Here is a 27,500-nt window from a genome sequence, read left to right on the forward strand (position 1 = left end):
ATTAATGTTACAGACCCATAAGGGTCCATTTGGATCCAAACTACCATTTAGCTGGGAACCCCCTGGAACTCCCTCAAGGACCCCTGGGGGTCCCCGGACCCCACTTTGGGAACCACTGATGTGTAAGGCCTGTAATCAAAATGTTAAGTATAAAGTGCAAAAGTATTAAAATTATACTCAAATACCATGATACTGTATATAGCACATTGACAAGCTCACAGATAGGCTATTTATAAATTAGGCGTTAATTTGTTAACGTGCATTTTCTTCTAATGTAATCCTATACAAACTTGCGACTAAAGACTAAACAATACATTTGCCTCTAAGCTGTGTTGGCGTAATGGTAATGAACCTATTTGTATAATGCTTTTCCAAACAAGGTAACAAATTGGTTTGCAGAACAAGATAAAAGACCATACCAGTTAAAGCGGCACCTAGAATAAATAGATAACACAACTAAATGAAGGTAACGGAGAAGAAAAAATAAAAGCATATATAACACAGAGACTGATAAAAGGCAAGCTAACTAAGAGAAGGCCTTGATACAAAAGTAGGTTTTCAGAAATGATTTAAAAGAAGACACAGTGGTTTAGTGGTCCGGGGACCACCAGTGGTCCTCGAGGGGGTTCCAGGTGGTCCCCAGCTAAATGATGGAGAGTGGTCAACCAAATGGACCTTTTTTTAATATTTATCGTAAAATGAAACCAAATGGATCCGGCTCAATTTGGTTTCATTTTACACTCTCAAGCGTTTTTTTTTTATTATTATTAAACATCTGCAATTCTGCATTACTTAATTTTACAAGGAGTCTACACAATTCAATAACATGATTTTTTATTTCATTTTATTCATTTGGTACCACATTAAGTGGGCTGCAAATTAATACAGCATGGAATCGTGAACAAAATCTTATCCAGCGACAACACAATATTCTTTGGTTCTATGTCTGAGAGGCTAAATAAATCTGGTGACATGGTGGTCCGTGGAGCTCAAACGCTGAATAAATAATGGACCTTGATATGAAAAAGGTTTGAAAACCACTGCAGTATAGAGTAGAATGCACACCGTTAATGTAATGGTTTTCACCAGATCACCTTGTGCTCGCAGACTGATAGTGCACCACGTGTGTGTGTGTGTGTGTGTGTGTGTGTGTGTGTGTGTGTGTGTGTGTGTGTGTGTGTGTGTGTGTGTGTGTGTGTGTGTGTGTGTGTGTGTGTGTCGTTACTTATCACCCCGCCAGGCGCCAGGCAACATCGCCTGCGGCTCCGTAACATTTTGACCGCCGTTCGGGTTGAGAGCAATGCAAAGGGAAAGTTGACCCTATGGGGCATAATGGTATTAGCGTAATGGATAGCTCCCCTTTGGCTCGAGCTGTGTGTATATATATATATATATACGTACTGTATTGTGGACTGTGGATTAGAAGCTTTATGGTTTTCTCTTAGTGGAGTACTGTGCAGTCGGGGGGATTTGCTTGTGTAAGCAGGCTGTTTGTCAGATGGATATAGACCAGTGGCTGTGCAGAAGTCACTGGAGTCACTCTGCTCTCCTATTGATTTAATTACCTTAAAGTCAAGCCCCCGGGGGACTTGTATTTGATGTCCTTGCATTATGGCGCGTGTGTGGTGTGCACGAGTGTGTGTGCCTCTGTGCGTGTGTGTGTGTGCGTGTGTGTGTGTGCGCGCGCACGTGTGTGGAGGACAGCACTGGAAGGTTGCAACCCTATTATTAGGATGCAGATGCAGGTGTGTGGTTTCAGGATTGGTTTTGAACTTGAGGAGGTGGTGGTTAAGTGAGTTGACTGACATGTGATGATGTCAACTTAAAGCACTGTGTCCCCAAACACTGGGTTGGCTCGAGGACAAATGTTTATGGGCCCCTTTCTTTTTTAGTTTCCTATTTTCTTTTTACTGTAATTTCATGAAGAAATAAACAAAAAAATCAAGGAAATTCCATAAATTAGAAAAGAAATGTTTAAGAAGTATAGTGAAAATAGCAGCTTGTAGATCTGCTATTTTAAGTCTGCTATTTGAGTCTCGGGAAGATGTTAACCCATTCTGACCGGGCACCCATTTTGGTGTTGGCATCATGTTATGCTTTAGCTATTGAAAAATAGCAGATCTACAAGCTCATAGCGTGCCACCGAGTGGCGCGCTATGAGCTTGTAGGTCTGCTATTTTTGAAAAATCGAAGAACGACTGACATTTTTAGAATCTGATCTCAGGTCAGAATGGGTTAATCAGACCAGTGTGTGTCCAGTGGAAACCTCGTATGAATCTGATCTCAGGTCAGAATGGGTTAATAACAGGGTGCAAGTAAAAAGTGACAACATTTCGATGTTTAAGTTACATCTTCGTCAGGTCATGGTGTAACTTAAACATCGAAATTGGCCACGGAATTGTGCAGTTACATTCAGTGTTTCTGGCAATTTAACTCTCCTTCACGTTTTGTTCATAGTATATTCATACAATGATCGTATTACTCTGTACGTTTTTCTGCTGTTTCTCAATTAGTGCCATAATTTGAATCTGCTGTGTGTTGCTGTGTACAGTCTTGTTAATAAGAGCAGATGTGGTGCGCCAGCTGTTGTAGCGTGCACGGCCCACGTGCACGTGCAGGCACAAGCATTAAACGGGGGGTGTTTAAAAGTACATAATGGAGCCCACGGAAAAAAACTTCATCCATATGTTTGTTTGCAACTGAGAGCGGGTACAAATGTATACATTCTGATACCCTCTCAGATCCTACAGGGCAGGGATCCTTGGAGCGACTGTACACTTGGCCAGTGCACATTTGGGAACCAGTGGGTTATAACGTAAATGAATGCTCTGGGAACCCCCGGTGTGTGTGTGTGTGTGTGTGTGTGTGTGTGTGTGTGTGTGTGTTTTTATGTGGGTGTGCGTGCGCGTGTGACATTCCCCTGTCTGTGGGGAGCCGAGAGCATCGAGGCCAGCCTGTCCGTTCTACGCCTCATCCCTCCACTTTTATCGCTGCAATGAACCCTATTCCGTTACCATAGCAACTACCCTGTTTTTTTTTTCTTCTTCCATAAGAGGGTGGAAAATCAAATAAGAGAGACATGGGGAAAAGTAGACTTTGGACGGGAAAGCAAAGAAAATAGATTCTCCCCTACATGACTCTCTTCGGTTCTGGTTTCAGTGTGAGCAAACGAAACAACCTGAAGTACGATTTATACTTAGGCGCATGCACGATATTGTCTCTCAGTGACAATATAGCCGCAAGCTATATTTTGACGCGCAAGCTATATTTTGACGCGTGACACCGTCGTGTGACGATGTATAAACTAGCCTTGACGCACTGAGTAAGTATATGTAGGTCGGAGAGGCTTATTGTCTGTATCCGCCCAGAACGTGGCTGTCTATCCCCGTTACAACATGCTTATACTTTTACTTCCTGGGAGATGGAATGCTGAGGTGGAGCAACACACCTACCATCAGCTCCCATAGCACTTATACAGTACCTGCCGCAGTGCCGCACCCAAGCCGCGCTATCCTCATATACGCTGAGTATAGGCGAGCGCTCTACAGCCTATACACTGACTGAGATACGCATGCAGACACAAGAGGAACAGAGGCAGCTTAGTTATGTCTGTTTGGGACCTTTATAAACAAGTACATAAAAAGCAAGGCTTTTGCACACCTACCTACAGGCGACAGGTGCGTATAGGAGAGGGTAAGGTGCCCCGACGTGATGAAAAAGAACAAACACCCGCACACTGTCTTCAAATGCAGTGAGAGAACTTTAATAGGGAAACATAGCAACGTTTCGTCCTATCAGGCCATTCACCAGGCTATCTTTATGAGCATAAAGATAGCCTGATAAAGGCTGCATAGGCCCAAATGTTGCCATTTCCCTATTAAAGGTTTTTTCACTGTGCGGGTGAACAAACATTCACACGGACAGGCTCACATGACATGACTAACGCTGAATTAATTGCTTGTCAACACTTTTTCGAAACGCATTGCACTCCTGACCGTGATCCATTGCAACTGTAAACTATGGGCCAGATAAAGATGGATAGATCACTTCAGAAGTAATGAGGCAGCAGAATCACAACACACACACACACACACACACAACACACACATAGCTATGGGCGCAGACAGACACTCAAACGGCTTTAAGGAAGACAAATAATGATCTTCTGCGACTTGGAAAAGACTTGCCGTTATCAATCTCAGAACATTTAAAAATCACTCAACCACACAGCAACAACAGGCTGTTTCTGTAGTCAGTTTATCCATACGTAGTACTTCAGCATATTATGTATTATTCCTCCAGCATTGGCACATTTCTACAATGCCACTTCATGATCTTTTTCATGTCGCCGGGCAGAAACCTTGTATCTCCCACATTTCAGCTTTTTTTGTGTGTTTGTTTGTTGTTCGTACATTAAAGCCATACTTTTGTTGTATGACACAAAAGTAGCCGTTCTACAAGCTCACAGCATGGTACATCACGACGGGTTGTGAGCTTGTAGAGCAGCTATTTTTTTAGGTTGCGCTATCCGCTATAGCCTATGTCCAGCTTTGAGGGTCAGTGTTGACACAAACACTGAAGACAAAAGTGTGTGAACACAAACACAGAAGACAAAAGTGAGGACACAAATTGTGATTGGCCAGAATGAGATGATGTATGATGACGTATGATGATAAGAGCGCCCCTCACTTCACACTGGTGTGATTTTTTTTGTTGTTGCTATATTTAAAGAATTTTGAAAGTGAAAGTGGTTGAGTGTGTGTGTGTGATTATCTTATAAATATTTAACCAATGAGTATTAACGACAAGAGCTTGTGACATAAAGGGACAAGGACAGGTCAGATATACAGAGATCTCCATATATGGCCATACATATCAACCAGATCTGCGTGGCGTGACGTACAGGTGTGAGGGCCGTGTAGGCGGGATCGGGGGCCCACGTATAGCGGGGCCCTGAACCGCTATAGTTTCCTGAAAAGTAAGCGTTTGGTGGACATGCATGGGCAGGTTTTCTGCGGCCTGACAGTTTCGTATCAATCTGCAGCATGAAGCTTCATCCTCGCTCTGAGCGCACATGATGAGGCAGAATCTTAGCGGAAATGAAAAGTGGTGATTAGAAGGCCCGGGCCTCCGATCAATCATCCTCTCTCCTCTCTACCAATGAGAGAGGGGTCCAGATCAATCATCCTCTCTCCTCTCTACCAATGAGAGAGGGGTCCAGATCAATCATCCTCTCTATAGCTCCGTCTCCCCATCGTTCGTCTCACTTTCCGCGTCCCGCGCCCGCCGCGGCCACGGTCAGGCATAAATTGATGTTTGCTCTCATACAGCGGACGGATGCCCCCCCCCCTCCTCCTCCCCCCCATAAACAACGCATTGTTCTCTCTCCCTGCCTTTAATTAACCCATTTTTGGCGGGAACCCCTTTTGGTGTTTTAAGCAGTAATGTTATACTTTAGGTATTGAAAAATATCAGATCTACAAGCTTGTAGGTCTGCTATTTTAGAAAAATCTTGAAAATATGCCTCAAATCTTTGAATATATATTTTTACAGAGTGAACCTTTTAACTAAAATCTTTGCTTCTGCGGGCGGTTCTGGAACAACATATTTTCAGATGGGGGTCGGCAGCATATTACACAACATTTTTGGGGTCCTTGACATGAAATATTGAGCACTACTGACTGATACAGAAACATAGGTATTTCAGAAAACTGTCATAATTCAGAAGACATTTTAAAAAATGTTGACGTCAGGCCTAAATGGGTTAAGCCAGTGGGGACGGACGTGGCGATGTGGAACTCCTGAACACGTCCGGAGGAGATCAGCTGGGAAACCCAGCGAGAGAGAGAGGACGGAGCAAACGAAGATGGAGGGGCCTGAGAATGATGACCGACATGGTTTTCTCCCTCTCTCCCCCATCAGTCTATTATTGGGTTCAGCCTATAGATATGCAGAGATAAAAGTTGCTGGCTCATTTAAAAAAAGGATTGGGGCTATACGCTGAAATAAACGATACGTGCATACGTAGAGTTCAGCTTATGACTTGAGATGACTTATTTTTCTATCCTGAGCCAATAATTTGATGACCAGGTCAATAGGAGACTCGGTATAGGAGACTTTTTGATGAGCGCCCCGCCGCCCGGTCAGCAAATCTCCGTGAATTCAACGCTTCGTGCTGTATAACGTAATTGAAAGAAAATGAGGTGAAATTGGGTGAACTGCTCCTTTAACAGAGGCCACAGTGTGCCATGCTATCAGGGATGCGGGGAGGAACTTGCATAAGCAAAAGAAGCCACCGGGCAAAAAAAAGAAAAGCAGAAAGCCACAAAGCCCTGGAGTTATATAGAAAATGCTAATGTGATACTGAGACAGCATGAGTACAGTATTGTGGGCTGGCCTGGCAGAGATAAGTCGCACGCAAACAATGAGATCTTCATTTATATTCTCCGTTCGCTTCGCCTCGGCACGCAGGGGGAGCGGAGAGGAAGGCCGTTTGAGCTGAGTTTCAAAAAGGAAAGAGGGACAAAAAAATGTCCATTGGATTTTTTTTAAACGTGAGATAAATTTCAAAACGAATGAAAGGCGAAAGGTTCTTCCCCCCCCCCCCTGCCAAGAGAGTGGTACCGCACCCATTGTGTTGAGATCTGAAAGAGAAATTAGACTTTTTTTTTTTTTTTTTTTTTTTATTATGAAATACTTTAGAAAAATGTCGGAATACTTTGTAATTCATGAAAAGTTGTGAGGTCCGTTTTGAAAAATCTTATAGATATATATTTTTGGCCATTGTAGGCCTAGTAAACAGAACAAAGGAGATATTAAAGGTCACCGAGCGTGTTTTTTGGATTTTTTGAGGCGTTTCTCCATCGATTTTCCGAAAACCGCGGCCGGTGTGCAACCACCTTTACAGAGCCACTGGGAAACGGTGTAGAGAAACAACCACCTTTACAGACCCACTGGGAAACAACCACCTTTACAGAGCCACTGGGAAACGGTGTAGAGAAACAACCACCTTTACAGAGCCACTGGGAAACGGTGTAGAGAAACAACCACCTTTACAGAGCCACTGGGAAACGGTGTAGAGAAACAACCACCTTTACAGAGCCACTGGGAAACGGTGTAGAGAAACAACCACCTTTACAGAGCCACTGGGAAACGGTGTAGAGAAACAACCACCTTTACAGAGCCACTGGGAAACGGTGTCGTGTAGAGAAACCTGAGAAAAACCTGCCATGGAGCGGCCACAGTCTGTGTGGAGAAATAAAAGACAGAAAGAAAGAAAGAAAGAAAGAAAGGATGGAATGTGAGCACAACATATCACAGCGTGCCAGCCTCTCTGCCCTGACGGGGCTGAGTATACTTGGCACGGCGGCCAATGGCTTTCAGCAGCATTGTTGTCCAGTTGGCGCCAACCTGGGGCCGCGGCCAACAAGGTGTCAGACAGACAGACACACACACACACACACACACACAGGTCAGCCAACGGGATGAGGATAGAGGACATGTTTAGAGAGGGCCAACTTGGAAAAGCCTATTTGCAGCCGTCACAGGTGTCTGGCGGTGATGTGACGTGCTGTCGTTGGGCTGTCTACACACGTAACACAGCCGTGCTTCAGCGCACACTGAACACTGAACACATAATACATACCAGAGGTGGTATCACTATCAGAGGTGGTATTATACCAGAGGTCTACTCCTGCTTTGTGTCTCTCGTGAAAAAGTGAATGAATGAATGAATCAGAATTGGCTTTTATTGTCACATCAAGTATAAAAGTTGGGTTTGGGTTTTGTGCATAGTTCCCATCAAAGTAAGGAAAGAGGAGAGAGATGAGGGGGGGGGGGGGGAGGGTAATAAGAGAATGTTGAAGGATTGTTATTTTGATCAACGTTTACCTGTTATATCTCCTAATGGTACCACATATAGAGCATATGGACTTGTGGACCAAATCTTATCCAACGATAACAAAATAATGAGGCTCAATGTAGGCTTCAAATCAATCTAATGGTGGTCCGTGGCTCAAATGGCGATAATATGAATATTAATATGAAAAGGGTTGAAAACCACTGCTCTACAGTACAACATCAAAGTGTTTCTGCGCTTATGTTGTTGTTTATGCAGGGAATCCCGTCGAGACGAGGTGTTTATTAAAACCCAGTTAAACAAGTTTCCCCCGCTGACAAACATTTTGCTACTTGCTATTCGATGTTAAAATTATAGTTATTATATTTGTTATTGCAGCGGCGTTTGTCAAATGTTTACGCCGTCGCTGACTCACAGAGGAGGTTTCGCCAAAACTCCATGGGTGATTTGTACTGGAAATAGACCATCTACTATAATAATAATAATAATAATAAACTTTATTTGTATAGCACCTTTCATACATAAATGCAGCTCAAAGTGCTTCACACAAAAATAAAATACAATAAAACACAAGTAGTTAAAATGATAGAACAAAATAGGCAGAGAACAAAATTGAATATAAGAACATAAAATAAATAAAAACAAATAAAAAGGGCAGGAACGTGCATAGTAAAACTAAACTAAAAGCAAGGGTGAAGAGGTGAGTCTTGAGTTGAGATTTAAAAATGTCTACAGAGGGTGCGTGTCTGAGCTCGAATGGAAGTTTATTCCAGGCTGTTGGGCCGTAGAAGCAAAAAGCTGCCTCACCATATTTTTTTGTGCACAATAATGGATTTTATTTATAACGCACTTTATATTCGTGAGAATCTCAAAGTGCTACACCAAATGGTAAAAAGGAAAGTTGTTAGTCCTCTCTTAAAAGTGTCGACCGACTGTGGGGCTCTCAGGTGGGCGAACTATATACTGTAGCACACAACTTCAAACCTACGAAGTCCTGACGCGGATTCTACAAATGCCTTATACTGTAAATCAGTTGTTCTCAAACCTTTTTCATCTCATGTACCCCCACTTTGATATAGATTTGGCCTTGCATGGACCCCTATCTGAAAATGTGTTGTGCCAGGGAGGGACCCCCATGAAGAGAACATTTGTGTTCCCACACCTTTGAGAGGTTTAGAACCACTGTTCTAAAAAATACATCTAAAGTAAAAGGACACAGATGCTTTCCTGGGTTTAAGAGGTATATATATATATACCGTAAATAGCCAATCAAGCTACTCGTTTTTACGCGTGCGTGCAGGTCACTAGGTGTGTGTGTGTGTGTGTGTGTGTGTGTGTGTGTGTGTGTGTGCGTGTGTGTGCGTGCGTGTGTGCGCACGTGTGCGTAGGTCACTAGCGGTGTGCGTGTGTGAGTCAGTGGATGGGGGATTACTTGGGAGTTAAGGAGCCTGATGATGACTTGAGGGAAGCAGCTTTGCTGAACCCTGCAGTTCTGCAGTGCATGCTGTGTTATCTCTGGCCCGAGGTCAGGGTGTCAAACGGTCCGTGGTGGGGGTGATGGGTGATGGTTCCATTTGTTTGTCCATTAGTACCACTCTCAGAGCTATACGGTCCTATCAGTAAAATGGTCCTTTTGGTTCCCTGGGGAGGAGGACCTCCCCTGGAACCTCCTCGATGACTCCTAGCGCGGTCCCTGGCCCACACTTTGAGAACCTCTCATTACGAATGCACGATCTTCTCATCCGTCTGCCGTCGCCCTCTCCTCCGCGGTGACGCATCCGCTGCTCTTTCTCCAGTTAAATGTTAATAACCGCACATCAAAAGGTCTTTATCCGTCTCCGAGAGTGATTCTCAATCCATGTTTTCTGCCATGGTGAGCACATCAGCACGGAGAAGATGGCCCGGGCAGAATCCATCACTTCTCATTTAATGTAACCATAATGGATCTGCCTTCCATTATGATGACCCTGTGGTGGCCAGAAGCAGTGATTACAGATGTGCTCCCGGCACTTATGGATCACTCATCGGCTCTGGAGGAGGCAATACGCCATGTGAATGAGTCAGTACTGCTGTATGGGTTGTATTAGTACAAGAGGCAGATGCTTAAGAGAGCCTCCTCCCTCCTGGAGGTATCGGATCACCCACTTCGGTCTGAGTTTGAACTGTTGCCCTCAGGTCGTCGGCTGAGGGTGCCCGCCACAAAGACTAATCGGTTCAAATGATCATTTGTCCCAGCTGCTATTCAACTGCTGAACAGCAAATGGCACTTTATTCTTGCCCTTTTGCACATACTGCCCACTGATGCACTTTAGCTGACTTTGCTACTACTGTATGTCATGAATTCTCTGTCTCTAGTGCCCTGTTCTTAGTCCTGTATTGAATGTTGTTGTTGTGTGTATTTTTACTATGATCTGGCTGCAAACCAATTTCCCATTGGGCATTGGCCCTCACAGTGGAGTCAGTACTGCTGTATGGGGCCGAGACATTGGCCCTCACAGTGCTGCTGTATGGGGCCGAGACATTGGCCCTCACAGTGGAGTCAGTACTGCTGTATGGGGCTGAAACATGGACCCTCACAGTGGAGTCAGTACTGCTGTATGGGGCCGAAACATTGACCCTCACAGTGGAGTCAGTACTGCTGTATGGGGCTGAAACATGGACCCTCACAGTGGAGTCAGTACTGCTGTATGGGGCTGAAACATGGACCCTCACAGTGGAGTCAGTACTGCTGTATGGGGCTGAAACATGGACCCTCACAGTGGAGTCAGTACTGCTGTATGGGGCTGAAACATGGACCCTCACAGTGGAGTCAGTACTGCTGTATGGGGCCGAGACATGGGCCCTCACAGTGGAGTCAGTACTGCTGTATGGGGCTGAAACATGGACCCTCACAGTGGAGTCAGTACTGCTGTATGGGGCCGAGACATGGACCCTCACAGTGGAGTCAGTACTGCTGTATGGGGCCGAGACATGGACCCTCACAGTGGAGTCAGTACTGCTGTATGGGGCTGAAACATGGACCCTCACAGTGGAGTCAGTACTGCTGTATGGGGCCGAAACATGGACCCTCACAGTGGAGTCAGTACTGCTGTATGGGGCCGAGACATGGACCCTCACAGTGGAGTCAGTACTGCTGTATGTATGTACATTGGCATTATTTTTTACTCTAATGACATGCCTGATGCCCATAACATTGATACATTATGAATTGATTATTTTATGAATCAAAGATTTTATAGTTGATTATATCAACTAGCCCTTACCCGTTGTGAGATATTTGCCCCCCCCCCCCTTGTGGCCGTAGGGGGTACTGCGCCCGGTGCGTTTTTAATTCACTAATAAATTCATTATTAATAATTAATGTGTCAAATCGAAAAAAGGGCTTCAATAAGACCTCCATATTCATATGGTGAAAAGTGGGAGTGATAGGTGCAGGCAATGAGGAGATAAGGTGGTGTTTCTGACAGACAGACAGACATTGTTAGAATTATAGTATGATTAGTTTGATATACTGCTGCACCCATATTGCCGGCCGCATTCGGCTGAGCCACTAACGGTGACGCACACTGTTGGCCCTGTGCTTTACAGCTGGCCGGGAGGACTTGATTGAATGTTTATAGACAGGCTTGAGGGCAGCAAGCAGCCTATACTTTAAGGCTGTGAAGAGGAGGGAACTCTTTAACTCGCAGCAATGGAGTCATCCTCTCTGGCATGGAGTCCCACAAGGCTGGGGCTCGCTGCCTGTGAAGTTGACTCCGAAAGAAGCTTGTCTTCCGGGTGGTTCCGCTCCGCTCCGCTCGCTGCAGAGATGGAAGGGAAATAACAGGGCAGATACACTCTTGTCGCTGCAGTGACAGACACTAATAACTGGGCCACTTGTGCTTAGTGCCCCCCCCCCCCTCGTCCCCCCTCGTCCCCCCACACGCTCCACTTATCAACGCAGCGCTCGCCTCTCATGCCACTCACGTATATATATCCCCGGATCCGTCAAATTAGAGCCCCAAATGAAGAAGGATGGGGCTCGTCATACGCCTGCTGTAACCCCGCCAAAATACACTTGCACGCCGCGCACACACACACACACACACACACACACACACACACACACACACATTTACATGCATGAACTGTTCTACTCTGTTAAGCAGTGGTTCTTAAAGTGGGTATCCGGGGACCTTGAGTAGATTCTAGGGGATCCCCAGCTAAATTATATAGGTAATAGCATCAAAATCAGTTTAACCACCTAACCTTATTATAAGCAATTTGAAAATAGCCGATCTACAGTGTGATGCTTTGTGAACTTATAGATGCTAATTTATAAATATTTTTAATAAATTGTGGGTCTCTGCATGGCATAAACCTAATGCACATCAATTCGGTGGTCCTTGACATGAAAATGTTCAAGATTCAGTGGCTGTAAAAGACATCCAACACGGAAACCATTTACCCTCATCTCTCTCTCTCTCTCTCTCTCTCTCTCTCTCTCTCTCTCTCTCTCTCTCTCTCTCTCTGATGCCTGTAATCTATCTAGTATCAAGTAATTGCGTCCTTTGTTAGCCCATTAGCCAAATCAGAAATTACCATAATCATATCATTGACAGTCACGTATCACCCACGCACACAAACAACACAGCGCTTCCCTGCTGAAGTGCCCTCTAATTGGGCTTGGTTCTTTCAGCAGACGCATACACTCGATGCTAGCCGTGCTACAGGGCAGTGTGTACCCCCCCACCGCGTTTCCTCAACACATGAAAGGACCGCCTGAATGTCAATGAGCTCTATTGTCACATCACAGGGTTTCTCTTTTGAAGGTGTGAAAGTACAGTGAACTTTATTTTGCTGTTGTTGTCGTGCTCGGTCCATTGTGTAGTCTTGCTGACAAGCGAGAGGATGGAGATGATAGAGAGAGGACAGAGATGATAGAGAGAGGACAGAGATGATAGAGAGATGATAGAGGTAGAAGAAAAGGTAGAATAATTAGTTTTTGCCACCATCCGCGCGTCCACTTTAAGAGAAGGATTTTGTCCGCCCGCCCTCGCCCCGGGAGCGACGCAGTACAAAGTCACACATTTGATCCAAAGTTTGCACGGCAGAAGCTCTCCAAAATTCCGATTCATGGAGGCTTGAGGTAGACGGTGGTCAGATTTTACATCCATATTTTTGGGGCCGTTGCCACAGCAACCGGATCAATGTTAACCCAATTCAAGCCAAGGAACGACGGGTTACGTTTTAAGCACTATAACCCCCTGTGCCAGGACGTAATTTTTTTTTTTCTTTCCTTTTATTCTTTTTTTAGAAACACTGGCACCTGGTCTGCGTTTCTATTGTAATGTACTGGCATGGATTGTGTACGAACATGTCATGTACGTAGCTGGCAGATAACGTCCCATAGCTGGGGGGGTACGAGTATATTTGTACCTGGTGCATTTCAAACTGGCCCAGTTGGTGCATCAAGGAACAGCTAAAACATGCACAGGGTTCTCTCTCTCTCTCTGCAACCGGAATGGAAATCACCACCATGTCGATATAAGAAGCCCCCGAGCCACATTCTAGGTATTTTCTGCTGAGCAACACAAGCGTGAGGACGAGGATGAGGTAAAACCCTTGCGCCCCGCTTATGGTTCTGCAGATAAAGCGTTGCGACATCATGCAACATGAATAATTTACCACTTGGCGTCGGTGATTGTGTCGCAGCGCAGCAAGGTGTTGTGCATGATTGAAGAGATGTACCCTGTTCCGTATTTACATTCCCTTCAGCGGGGTGACGGTACGGTTGTGCACACGGCCCGTGCATTCTGTAACTACTGTACGAGCTATAACTCATTTTGACCTGAGATCAGATTCTAGAAATGTCTTCTACATCCTGACAGTTTTCTGAAAAAGCTATGTTTCTATGTCAGTCGTTCTTCGATTTTTCAAAAAATAGCAGACCTACAAGCTCGTAGCGCGCCACCGAGTGGCTATTTTTCAATAGCTAAAGCATAACATGATGCTAACACCAAAAGGGTGGAAAGTGCGTGCACATAATGAAACGCGGCAATCCTCGAGGGAGAGACTATAACTGTCGTGACCGTATATATGATTGCTACAACAAGAAGGTACATGTTTTCAATCTGGCACTCCATCTCTTTGTCGTGTGTTCTGTTTCCATGCTCTCAAAATAAGTGCCTTGACAGACTTTATTGTCAACACCCTCAATGGTTCATGTCTCGCTTTTTCACGCACGCACACGCACGCACACACACACACACACACACACACACACACACAGTGTCCTGGCATGTATGGTTTCATGGGGGGGAGGGTAGGCAGTAGGTTAGGTTCTTAAGCTTACGTAGGATTCATGATGACTTTTTCATGTTTTGATGTATGTTTTAACCCATTCTGACCGGGCACCCATTTTGGTGTTGGCATCATGTGCTTTAGCTATTGAAAAATAGCAGATCTACAAGCTCATATCGCGCCACCGAGTGGTGCGATACGAGCTTGTAGGTCTGCTATTTTTGAAAAATCGAAGAACGACTGACATAGAAACATAGCTTTTTCAGAAAACTGTCATTTTCAAACAGACATTTTTAGAATCTGATCTCGGGTCAGAATGGGTTAATTGTTTTTTGTTCTTTTTTACTGTAAATCGCTCTGGAGCTAAATTTATATATAATTGTATTATTCTGATCAACGTTTACCTAATGGTACCAACATCAATACAGCAGAATATTATACAATGGGCCTAGCCTGGGCACCATTTCATTTCGGTATATGATCCGAGAGGGAGCGGATGATATGGTTACGTCATGTTGTAGTACAGACAGGAACAACAACTTCCTTTTCCCTCTCAATAAAAGCTACAGGCTACGAGAGCTTTTATTGAGAGGGAAAAGGAAGTTGTCGCCGCCTGTTGTTACTGTCTGGCGACTACAAAACAATTCTACAACATGACGTAACCATATCATCCGCTCCCGACAGGATCATACAGACTTTTGAAACAGAGACCAGGCTTTCCTCCGAGGTGGTGGAAAGCCTGGTGAGGCCAGGTTACAATGGGCCTTGATTATGTAAAAGGTTGGAAACCACTCGTCTAACTCGTTCAAGGTCCACTAGAAAATCTCTGAAAAAGCCTTCGCAGCCGCCCACCTATATCTGACCTCTTGACCTGGCTGCCGTGGTCATGAAGTGGTCAGATGGGTGAGCATTTCCAGAACATGTTCTATAGGTGTAGAAAATTCCCCATAGCTTAATTTATTTGCCTTATTTTGTACAGGACTATTTTGGGCAACCTCTAGTCATTCTTTATGACCCAGTTTCCAACTTTAGTTCAGGCATCTGTTGGGGCACTCCCTAATGCAACAGGACCCCCGTTTTGTGACTGTGCAGTTCTAAAATGCAGCTGCACAGACAAACCTGACCAACAGAATGCGTTCTTGAGGAAGTAAGGCAATAATCTGTGTATAAAGTACAATAAAATGTAACAGTTCATTGTGAAAGATGTCATCTATATGTTGCTTAAAAAGTTAGTTTTTGGCATTAATTTATATGCTAAATTCTGTGGCTAAGCTAACAGGAGCTACATTGTGGCTATTAGCATCTTAAGCTATCCTTCTGCTTTCAGTTAATGGCTCACAGTGAGCAAACGTGTTAACATGCTTATTTCCATTAGTTCATGAGGCTTTGAGCTAAGCTTTAAAAGCAAAAGCATTATTTACCATAAGCATGTACTTGTGCAGTGTTCACTTGATAACTTGACAGCCATTTCATGTACTATGTGGTTCATAGTGTGTGCTAAATTAACTAGACTTGTTTCCTATTCATTTACACAACAATTTAGTAGAGAACCAGCCGTACTCATTTGTCATTAATTTCCTAATATTCCCATGTATTTTCTGTTACTATATTGCAGATACCATTCATTCATTCACTGAGTCATTCATTCACTTCACCATCCATGTCTGTCAATCAACTAAACTCAACTTCATATAAAACCATAAATGCCAAAACTGTGTCAACCTTCTTCATGCTCTCTGATTGGAGCCCCGTGGCGGGCATAGCATCAACCCCCCTAAGTTTAAACACGCCTCCATTAGGCTACTAATATTTTACAATAGGGTTTAAGTGCTGCTGTGTTGAGCGCCTGTGTGTCTTGTGTTGTGCACGGACCTAATTCCATGTGTGTCTTGTGTTGTGCACGGACCTAATTCCATGTGTGTCTTGTGTTGTGCACGGAGCTAATTCCATGTCTGTGTGTCTTGTGTTGTCTCCTTAGGGCAGCTTTGTGGCCAGCATGACGGCCACCCTGAGGCAGATGGACGACTACCATTACGGACACCTGATCGCCACCTTCGGCAAGATGAGGACTGACGTAGTGGTGAGTAGAGTTCACCCCCTACACACACACACGCACACGCACACACACCGCCACAGAGGCCTTCCTTTCCATCTCTCTCGTCTAGCCCATTCTGACCTGAGATCAGAGTCTAAAAATGTCAGTTTTCTGAAAAAGCCATGTTTCTATGTCAGTCGTTCTTCGATTTTTCAAAAATAGCAGACCTACAAGCTCGTAGCGCGCCACTCGGTGGCGCGCTATGAGCTTGTAGATCTGCTATTTTTCAATAGCTAAAGCATAACATGATGCTAACACCAAAAGGGGTTCCCGCCAAAAATGGGCTAGATGCATCGCGCTCGCCTCAGAGGCGAATTATGCCCCGTCCAGCGCGAGCAGATAACGATAACATTTGTCATTTCGGGTGGAAATTGAATCTTAATTGGGTTGATCCATAATCCATGTTGTTCCCGTCAGACAGGACAACCGGGGGGGTGATAGTGATATCCAACGTATTGGACCATATATCGCAGCTTGATATTGAGTTTCTGTTGGAGAGAACAGGGTAATTTGCTACGTGCTGTTGATGATTAGCCCGTGTGGGCGGGCGGCGGTGGAGAGGGTCCTCGCGGAGGGAGCGCTAGATCCTAGTTAGCCCCGCGGCCAACACGGTGTGTGTGTGTGTGTGTGTGTGTGTGGGAGGGAAGAGGGACACAACATCTGACTGATGTTTTTATTTTCTGAATAATTCTTCCCCTCAGTGGCTCCCCCCCCCCCCGGCTCTCTCCACTATCCGCTCGTGCCGTTATTAGCATAAATGTTGTTGCTCGCCCCGGACTGGTGAGAGAGGGAAATCCCTCTGTTTGTGTTTAAGCCATTTTGACCTGAGATCAGATTCTAAAAAATGTCTTCTACATCCTGACAGTTTTCTGAAAATGCTATGTTTCTATGTCAGTCGTTCTTTGATTTTTCAAAAATAGCAGACACTTGGTGGCGCGCTATGAGCTTGTAGATGTTGCTGTTTTTCAATAGCTAAAGAGCTTAAAAAAAAGGTTTTGGAATTGTTCTTATTTTTCTTAGGTTTTCTAATCTCAATTGCACCCAAAAAACATGAACTTTTAACATTCAGTAGATTTTCTGTGATCTGGGGTTTTCTGGCTCAAACTTGCTGCGTGCTCTGATTTGCCGGCAGATTGTGATGTAAGATCCTGCAAATCCCATATATGTCAATGGGATTTGCCAGCAGATGTCACTGTTTTCACTGTGTTGCCTGTTTTCATTGTAGCTCAAAAGGCTTCCAAACCCCAAAGAAAACTTCAGACCACAGAAAATCCACTGAATGTTCAAAGTTCAGGTTTTCTGGGTGTAATTGAGGTCATAAAACCTAAAAGAAAAAAGAAAAATAAATGAAAATGAATGTCATAAAACCTTTAAAACCTGGGAGCTGACCAATACAACCACAGTCTTATACTGTTGGCCACTAAGCAGTTGGGGGTTCGGTGCCTTGCTCAAGGGCACTTCAGCGGTGTTGGGTGAGTGATGACAATCACTTCCCGACCCAGATTTTTCCTGCCCGTCCTGGGGAATCGAACCGCCAAACTTTTGGCAACAAGGGCGCTCCTCTAACCCATAGGCCACCGCTGCCGACCCCTCCACCCCCACCCCTACTATTTTTCAACAGCTAAAGTTAAAAAATAATGGTGACACAGATGCGTTCCGATCCTAAATGGTTTAAACCCGTGGTAAATGACTGTGCTGTAGCCCTAGTTGGCTGAACTCCAGTATGATTGCTGCTCGCAGTGATCTGCATGCAGTGCTTCACCCAAATGGTGTGCTGAGAGACCAGGTGTGCTTTGGGGATTCATTTGTTTGTTTATAAAAAAAAAAAAAGATCTATCTTATAGGCATATGGCCAATGTTTTGACCAGTTTTTGTAGTATAGTTTGTTGATTACTTTTGACACAGTGATGGTCTTATTATTTTTTTATTAGAATTCCTTAAAGTCTGCCTTTAGAAATGCCCTGGCCTGTATACCCTGTGTACTGTGTGTTGGTTTGCTTACTATTGAGTGAGAAAACAATGCTGCACCCGGGGACCCCCCCAAAAAAGTGGGGTCTGGGGACCCCCAGGGGTCCTTGAGGGAATTCCAGGGGGTCCCCAGCTAAATTATAGTTTGGAACCAAAGATAGAAAACCCATTAAATGGGGGTCTGTAGCCTAATGAATGTTAGGCTGTGTCCTTGAAATTAAAATGTTGAAAATCACTGCTATAGAACCATACAAAATGGTGGTCCTTAGCACATGGGGGGGGGGGGGGGGGGGGGGGGGGGGGGGGGGTTGAGAACCACACTGGTCTTATCTGGTCTGGACCATCAGCAGCATGTCAGAGTTCTCTTATTAATCAGACCAGTGTGTGTCCAGTGGAAACCTCGTATGAATCTGATCTCAGGTCAGAATGGGTTAATCAGACCAGTGTGTGTCCAGTGGAAACCTCGTATGAATCTGATCTCAGGTCAGAATGGGTTAAGCAGTGTATTTACGGGCCCTGCCTGTCAATGACTGGGAGCAATGCCTGGTGGCCTTAGTAGGGCAGGCAGGCAATCGCTGTGATGAAGACCGTCTTTTTCACACATTTATTGTCGCTGGAAGTTGGCATTAGTTTTTATTTATTTATCTATTTATTTTAGAACTGGCCGGAGCCCAAAGAACTTTCGCTTGCTTATGTATGGTCTTGCAGTCCCCCCCCACACACACACACACCAACCAGCCCTGTTATGTCTGTCACTGAGAGGAGGAGGGGGGGGGGGGGGGCGTCCTGAAGTCAAACAAAACGGCCCATGGCAGCAGTGTTATGTAGGCCAGGGGTTCTCAACGTTTTTGCCTGGGGAGTGTGGGGAGTCGGGACCCCCGGAAATGCTTTGGCCATGTCTCGCGACCCCCGCCAAGTCCCCCCTTCCCACCCCCAACACAAACTGACTGCAAAAATAACCTTAATAATAGAATATGAATGCTGAAACCAGATATTATAATGAAGGAAACTTTAAAATGGAAAAGGTTTTCCATTTTCCAGCCATTTAGTTGCAGAAAAAAATCTATAAATAAATATATTGATGTACCTGCCTCGTACAAAGCCAACTCTTGTCGTGACAAATCATGAAAACAAACAAAACATTTCGGGCTGAACAAATAAATAGAAAGAAGAAGAAAACGTTACAACACTTTTTTTGTTGTTTTTCTTCTTTGTAATTTGTTTGGTCCAAAATATTGTGTTTGTTGTCATGATTTGTCACGACTCGAGTTGGCTTTGTACGACACTTAAAAGGTCTTTAAATAAATACTTTTTGAAATGTCTATGGGAAAAATGCATTGGGAATTATTTCCTGGGCCTGGCGTCGTCATGAAAGATGAAAGGGGGCGGGACTGCGACGCTCTATACTTGATCAAGTGGACCTGTAAAGCAGTGGTTCCCAAAGTGGGGTCCGGGGACCCCCAAGGGTCCTTGAGGGAGTTCCAGGGGGTCCCCAGCTAAATGATAGTTAGGAACCAAATGGACCCCATATCGTTATTGATGTTACAATATAAATTTGGGGTCCCAGAGATAGAAATACCATTCAATGGGGGCCCATGGACTACTGCATGTCAAACTGGGGGTCCTTGAAATTAAACGGGGTTCAGAATCAATGCTAGAGCCGTAAGAATCTTCTCTTATGGGGGTCCCCTGGCATACCTTTTCAAATGGGGGTCTGCGGGGCTAATTGGTGTCAATGTGGGGGTCCTTGACATGAAAAAGGTTGGGAACCACTGCTGTAAAGAACACATTTGGTACGCTCCTATTTCACACTACACCAAAAATAGCAGATCTACAAGCTCTACAAGCTTGTGGATCGTCTCCCTGGCACCACATCTTCTCTAATGGAGGTCCGCGGCCATTATCCTGTACATATCAATGTGTGGTCCTTTGACAGGCGTAAACTGACGTAAACCCTCCTTGAATGCACAGTAGGTTAAAAGAGGACGGATGGCCTTAAATGAAAGGCTATACACTATACAGTACGTGAGGTGTTTGTTGAGCGTTGTGCGATTGTTCGGTCCGTGCTGTAACAGAGTGAGTGGTCCTTCACCACTCCTGACTGAAGTGGTGAAGGTCATTCCACCGTTGAAGAGGTGCTGGTGGGCAGACTGGCTGCAATAATATCCGGGCCACAGTTGTGGGGGGGGGGAGATGGGAGAAAAGTGTATGCATATCGTACGGAAATAAATCCATAAATGCGTGAAATATTATTTGTACATTACGTGGCACGACATGGCTCACTGAGTTCTTCATGTAGTTGAAGGAAGAATTGCTAGACTGCCTTTTGAAAATATCGTATTTTTTTAAACGATTTTTTGGGGGGCTTTTTATGCCTTTATGAGTAGGTAACTTTTCTTGTAACCATCATCGCACTCTGACTTCACTGGTGTGCTATCCTCCTATCATTTATAAAAAGGTACTGGGTCGCACAAGAAGGTTGGATAGCCGAAAATGTGTAATTCTCTCTTTTGTAACATGATGTGAAGATAAACTAATAGAAACAACTCACTCTTGCCTCTGTGTGCGAGATAATGAGTTGGCAAAGTGACACACAGCAAGATTTGTCAAAATGTTTCTTAACCCATTCTGGGTGGGAATCCCTTTTGGTGTTTTAAGCATTCTGTTCTACTTTAGCAGACCTACAAGCTCATAGCGCGCTATGAGCTTGTAGGTCTGCTATTTTTTAAAAGTCGTGAAAATGCGGCGCAAATCTTTGAATATATATTATCTCAGAACGTTTTTAACTCAAATCTTTGCTTCTGGGGGGGGGGGGGGTCCCTGGAACAACATATTTTCAGATGGGGGGTCGGAGACTCGGAGTCAATTACATATCACCACTGATACAGAAACATGGGTAATTCAGTAAACTGTCAGGATTTAGAAGACATTTTTAAAATGTTGACCTAAATGGGTTAACAATGTCACGCATCACAGCGTGTTGTTGAGCTTGTTGATCAGCTAATGTATATACTCTAAGGTTAAAGTGGTTAAACGGATTTTGTTGGTATACTGTATTGATTGATTGATGTCCTTGCGATCTTGTTTCCATTCACATCCTATATGTATTCAATTCATAAGCATGACATGAAAAAATAACAACATTCAATTATCACAACATCTGAAACACAGAAATGATGTACAGAGTGGAAGAAAAAGGAAGGGGGGTATTATTATTATTAACACACTTTGCTGGGGACCCCCGTGGGACCCCACTCAAGGTTTGAGCCACTTTCAGAGCCTGTGTTCAAGGTTTGAGCCACTTTGAGAGCCTGTGTTCTTGTAGGTAATGACGGAGGGGCCCGATTGGGACACGCTCTTATGGGCTATGTGCCATATCTAATCAGACCAGCGTGTGTCCAGTGGAAACCTCGTATGAATCTGATCTCAGGTCAGAATGGGTTAAGTATAACATAATGCTTTAGTTCAAACAACACCAAAAGGTGTATCGCACACATTTTGTTTCCCTCTGTAGCACTATAAGCCGGCTTGTAATCTGGCGCCTGGCGACCACAGGGGAGCGTTGAGCGTTGGATTACAAAAGGCAAGGGGGGGAGGGGGGGGGGGTTGAAAAATGTACCTGGAGTCACCTTGACCTTAACAAAAACTAATCTAAAAGCTGTTTCTGCCTGCGAGCCACACACCCCTCACAGTTCATTTCAGATTGCTCTTATCTGGGCGGGGGGGGAAGAATAACTGTTTTCATTTTGAATGCTCACACACTCTCGCTCCCTCTTTTTTTCTCTTCTCAGGATTTCCTAATGGAAACATTTATCATGTTTAAAGATCTCATCGGGAAAAATGTCTACCCTACAGACTGGGTCATAATGAACATGATGCAAAATAAGTAAGTACCCCCGACCCTGCATACCGCCGGACTGTACTCATCTCAATGCACGCACGCATGCACATACAGTATGCAAGCGCATGCATGCACGCATGCACACACACACGCGCACGCACACGCACATGTGTGTGTGTATGTGAATATGTATTCATATATTCTGTTTCAATTTAAAAAGTCCCGAATTCAAATGTCTGTACTTGAGTAAAAGTACCAAACGTATGTATTTGGTAGCAAAATGTATACCAAAAGTAGAGGTGCACATTTTTTGAGATTTGTTTTGAAGATATAACTATGAAGTATCGAAAATTGGAAATACTCAAGTACCTTAAACTTATAGCATGTGGTACTTTGGTAAATGCACTTTGTTTCTTTCACTGCGCACGCACACACACACACACACACACACACACACACACACACACACACACACACACACACGCGTGCACACACACACTACAACACGTACCAGCGTGCCGTGCTGCACACACACGTTTGATCTCCCTCCCACTGTTGTTGCTATGGGAACGGCAATCAGAAGTGGGTGAGGACATTTTCCCATGCAAATATCGGCACAGGGCCTCTCTCTCTGCAACGCGGCAATCAGAGAAACAGCCACAGCACAGCCGCAAACAATAGCATGAATTATAGATGCGCGGGTGTACACTGGCTCCTAATCTCCAAACTTAGTCTCAGCGCCTCTTTACTTTATTGCTTGCTGAGCTGTTGTGGTTCTTGTGTTTTATTAATGCCTCGCCGCCTTGTATTGCCTGATTGTGTTCTCATCCCAGGCACGAAAAGAGAGATCGAAAGTGCTGTGGGAGGGGGGGGGGGGGGGTGTCTGTGTCTGTGGTGAAAAACGACTGACCTGCCTTAGATTTATCTTTGTGTGTCTGAGTGTGTCAATATGAGACAAAGTAAAGGCAGCATTGGAATCATTTGCAGACTTCCTTCCTTGTTCGAGGGAAGGATTTGAGGGATCTGACAAACGATTCATTCAAAATCAATTCCCTCAATTCTCCTGCATGGTTGAAGTTGTAAATGTTTTAGTAATGATAAAAAAAGAAAAACATTATTTGTATTGCAACCTTTCGTGACATGATGAAATGCAGCTCAAAGTGCTTCACCGAGCAATAAACAACAAAAAAGCAAAGCAAAAGCAGACGGCACCATTAAAATGATATCCAAAAAGGTCAGTGAATAATGCAACAACACTAGGATGTGAGCTATAGCCTATAAGACACTCTGGAAGGTCCACACTGATACCAAACGTCTGACAATTTGAATAAAAACTACTGGAGGGAGGATTTATTGTTCATGAAATACTTCTTTTATCTTGCTTCAGCTGCCCCACTGTCCAATGCACCTGTGTCTGGAACCAAGTGGATGTGTGAATATTTACTTTGGCATAGTGAGCAAATAAGACAAAATTACACTGTTAAAGGAGAATTTCGGACTAGAAGGCTTTCTTACCTTCATTTGTATAGTTGTTACAGTACGTCCCCACCAAAGAGGTCCAGGTGTTATTTTGTGCAAAAGCCCATTATTGGCTATTTCCCCTACCCTAAGCCCTCATAAGAAAGCCTTCTGGTCCGAAATTCTCCTTTAAAGGGGCAGGGGGAGATGTTGCACTTCCAGGTGAGGCAGTACCCCTTCTCAACCAGTAGTCCTACAGTACCTGACATCAGGGTCTACATGTCTCAATGTTCTAGAATGACCCAACCAAACCAGAAGGGTTTGGGTTTTGGGTCGTCTCTATTTCCTCAGGCTCATGTCTCATGTTGGGGTTTTGGGCTATAGCTTTACAATTATCCATCCATCCATCCATCTTCAACCGCTTATCCATAGTCGGGTCGCGGGGGCAACAGCTCCACCAGAGAGCTCCAGACTTCCCTCTCCAGAGCAACATTAGTGACTTGCTCCTGGGGGATTCCGAGACGTTCCAAGGCCAGTGAGTCGATGTGTTTCCCCCAACTGCGCCTTGGTCTGCCCCGGGGTGTCCTCCCAGTGGGACGTGCGTCAAGGACCTCCCTATTGAGCCTGAGAGGAAGGAGCGGCAGCTCTGTCTCTCCCGTGTGACTGAACTTCTCACCCTATCTCTATCGAAGATAAGGTCGCTTGTATTCGCGACCTTATTCTTTCGGTCATGCCCCGCACTTCATGACCATAGGTGAGAGTAGGAACGAAGATTGCTCGGTAAACAGAGAGCTGGTACAATTATACCCTTATATAATAGGAGCCTGTTATATAATCTATGTCGGGTGGAAACCTCATGCAGTGTGTCCAAAAAGTCTTACTCTTTAAATTCAAAAGTAGCAACTTGCGACAACTGCACTATGATCAAGTAGGGCATCGATTTGGGGAAATTGCAGAGTGGCGACGGTCACTTTGAAAAGCAGAATGAGAACTGCTAGTCGGAGGATAAAAGGTAGAATTGTTCTTGATGAATACACCATGAGGGTCATAAGGGCTCAATGGTTTAGATTAAACCTCTAATAGGACACACTACAGATGATAGTGATACTTTTAAGAGGTTCTACGACACAGTTTGTGTGGTATGTATGAAAATGACATTTCATTCTATTGAAATGTAAGTTCCAGAATGTATATTTTTAAGGCCATTTTGTGTGTTTTTTAACGATACCATTTTCCATCCCAAAGAAAACGAGAGCTCCACGCTCTTAGATGTCCGTTACAAAAAATTGAAAATCGTGCTGCACTGCGAGCTTGTGCGTCTGGCTGCTATTCGTGAATATTTCTGAAAGAAATCTTGAAAGTGTGAGAGAACTACGTACTAACTCAACTCTTCATGGGTTCATGTTATATTATCATTCAAATCTTTAGTGTTTGGGCGATCATTTGGCCGAACGCCCGCACCTGTGACACCCTCACAGCCCGCCAGCTCGGCCGGCCCGCACGTTGAAAACAACTTATTTGCAGCAGGTACACACGGCTGGCTGCATGGAGGCTTTAAGCCCTTTTGACCTGAGATCAGATTATAAAAATGACTTCTACATCCTGACAGTTTTCTGAAAAAGCTATGGTTCTGTGTCAGTCGTTCTTCGATTTTTCAAAAATAGCAGACCTTCAAGCTCGTAGCGCGCCACTTGGTGGCGCGCTACGAGCTCGTAGATGTGCTATTTTTCAATAGCTAAAGCATAACATGATGCTAACACCAAAAGGGGTTCCCGCCCCAAAATGGGTTAAGCCCTTTTGAACGCCTGTCCCCCACCACCCCACCCCCTCCCCTCTCGTCCCGGGTCTATTCCGACATCATAACCAGCAGGCATATTTGGCTGGAGATTGCATTGGTCGTCCGTTCTCGTTTTCCTTTTCTTGCTCGCCCCGCGCAGGCTGTCATCAGCCCAGCTCATGATTGCTACACGGCCCCGAAATACCTATTGGAAAAATGCACACTACAATCCTCCTGTAAACATCGTCAGGCCGCCACCTGGGTCAGAATGCAGACGAGACGATGGCGGTGGCTCTGCCCCCCCCCCTCCCCCCGTGGTCCCTGGAGGTGTGGTAATCCCATCCGTTCTGCTGTAGACTGGGAGCCTCGGCGTTAATGCGTGTCACAAAATGAAAGTGCCCTGGGTGGTGGAACAACCCCCTCCCTCCCCCCCCACCCCGGCTCTCCATGCCAGGCCACACGTGCGCAAATGTAAGTGTACTTGCGGATGCGTGCACATGGACTTCACATGCACCTTCCGTTTTATACTTACTTATTTTTCGGGGGGGTTGGAAATGCCAAAAAAAAGAAGCGGCGTTCCAGAGTGGAGATCTTTGTAAACGCTCCACCTCGACATCTCCATGCAAACATGCAATATGGTGGAAACGGCGGAAAACGCGTGACATCATGACTCACGTTCGGGCGGCTCACACCGCCGTATGCTAAGCTAACGCATCGCTGTAAACAAACAGCTGTGCTAGGAAGTATAGAACGGCAGTGGTTCTATACACGCGCATGACGCGTCTATCTGGCAGCGCGTCACAGCGCCACGTAGCCACCTGGAATGTACACTGCAGCGTTTTCAATCACTGTCTTAAACACGGACTAAAAAGTGATAATGCAACACGGCACTTTGTCCTTTTCTGTTCTGATTGTTACCGTGTGAACGTGGCCTTGACTGGACAGGAGTCATGGCTCTGTACTTGGACCTCTTTGGTCCAAGTACAGGTGTTGGTGTTACATTTGGGCATGCCTGACAAATAACTCCATATATGGGCATAAAAGGGACACAGACATAACAACTAGATGCGGGGGGGGCATGCATTTCCAACTGGCATCGTTACAAGTAGGCCAGTGCCCAGCGGGCACTGCTCTAGTCTCATATAAATGAGCATTAGTGAGGACCAAATATTCTGAAGATAAGGTTGAAAATGGGTGACGTGACACTTTAGACGTTTACCACCACAGCCACTGAGTAAACAACCGTTCGCTGTGAGTGAACCGCATAATTGAAGCTCCTTGTTGCACTACTAACTACAACCTTGGATTGTTCTTTGTACTTTTGGCAAATGTTTTCTTTTTGTCCCCCCGACTTTACCTTGTGTTTGTGTTCAAGTGCTACTGTTAGTTTGTTTTTTTGTTATTAGCTTTTTTTTTTGTCTCAGAGTTAATGGCAGACGTTGGAGGCCAACTTGCGTCGTCTCTCGTGTGGCTCTGTTCTGCACAACAAACTCTGTCCCTGATTAGACTTCTCTCTCCGTCCTCTACTACCTCTGTAGCCCCCGTGCTCGTTTGTGACAGAGAGAGATTACATTCCTGCGTGCCACTCAGGCGCCTTCAGCCACACGGCGCCCAAGTTAAATAGTTGTTTTAACTCTGTGGAGAAGGAAAAACAAAGCCTGTCAGGCAGCGCCCCGCGACTCATCCTCAGCAGTCTTCTTCTTCGTAACTCCAGAGTGGCTGAATGTCGCCGCCGTCCTCCTCCTCCCTCTCCTCCTCCTCCCCCTCCCCCTCCCCCCCCCCTCCTCCTCCTCCCTCTCCCCCTCCTCCTCCTCCTCCCTCTCCCCCTCCTCCTCCTCATCCTCCTCCCTCTCCCCATCCCCCCCCTCCTCCTCCTCCTTCTCCTCCTCCTCCCCCTCCTCCTCCTCCTTCTCCTCCTCCTCCTCCGGAGGCTACCTGAGCGATTAGCCCAACGCGTCTCATTTGTAGCTGTCGCGGCGCGGCGCTGCGTTTGATGGGTTGTTTTCTGCTCCCCGCATCCTGTAGCCAAGGTGACACGTCCATTCATCCTTCCCCCACTGAACGCTTCAACTGGCAGCTGCTTTTTAGGGTTTTTTTTTTGTTTTAGTTTTTAGTTTTCTTTACATTTTGGATGTCCCTCAAATCTGGTCACTATATGCTATTTTTGAGAGGCGCTAGCCGCTCCTATGCACAGCTTTGTGGGTATGTCAGTCTGTAATCT

General features: G+C 45.1%; 1 protein-coding gene across 1 annotated transcript in view; it reads left to right on the plus strand.

The window, feature by feature from the left end:
* Positions 1 to 27,500, plus strand: part of dock1 (dedicator of cytokinesis 1) — a 459,680-nt gene that overhangs the window by 273,280 nt on the left and 158,900 nt on the right. The window contains exons 28-29 of the mRNA XM_083788125.1: positions 16,119 to 16,220; positions 21,995 to 22,089. Coding sequence (XP_083644251.1) covers positions 16,119 to 16,220; positions 21,995 to 22,089 — 197 coding nt within the window. The remainder of the gene's footprint in view (positions 1 to 16,118; positions 16,221 to 21,994; positions 22,090 to 27,500) is intronic.

This window comes from Protomyctophum parallelum (assembly GCF_964188405.1).
Source record: "Protomyctophum parallelum genome assembly, chromosome: 17".
NCBI lineage: Eukaryota > Metazoa > Chordata > Actinopteri > Myctophiformes > Myctophidae > Protomyctophum > Protomyctophum parallelum.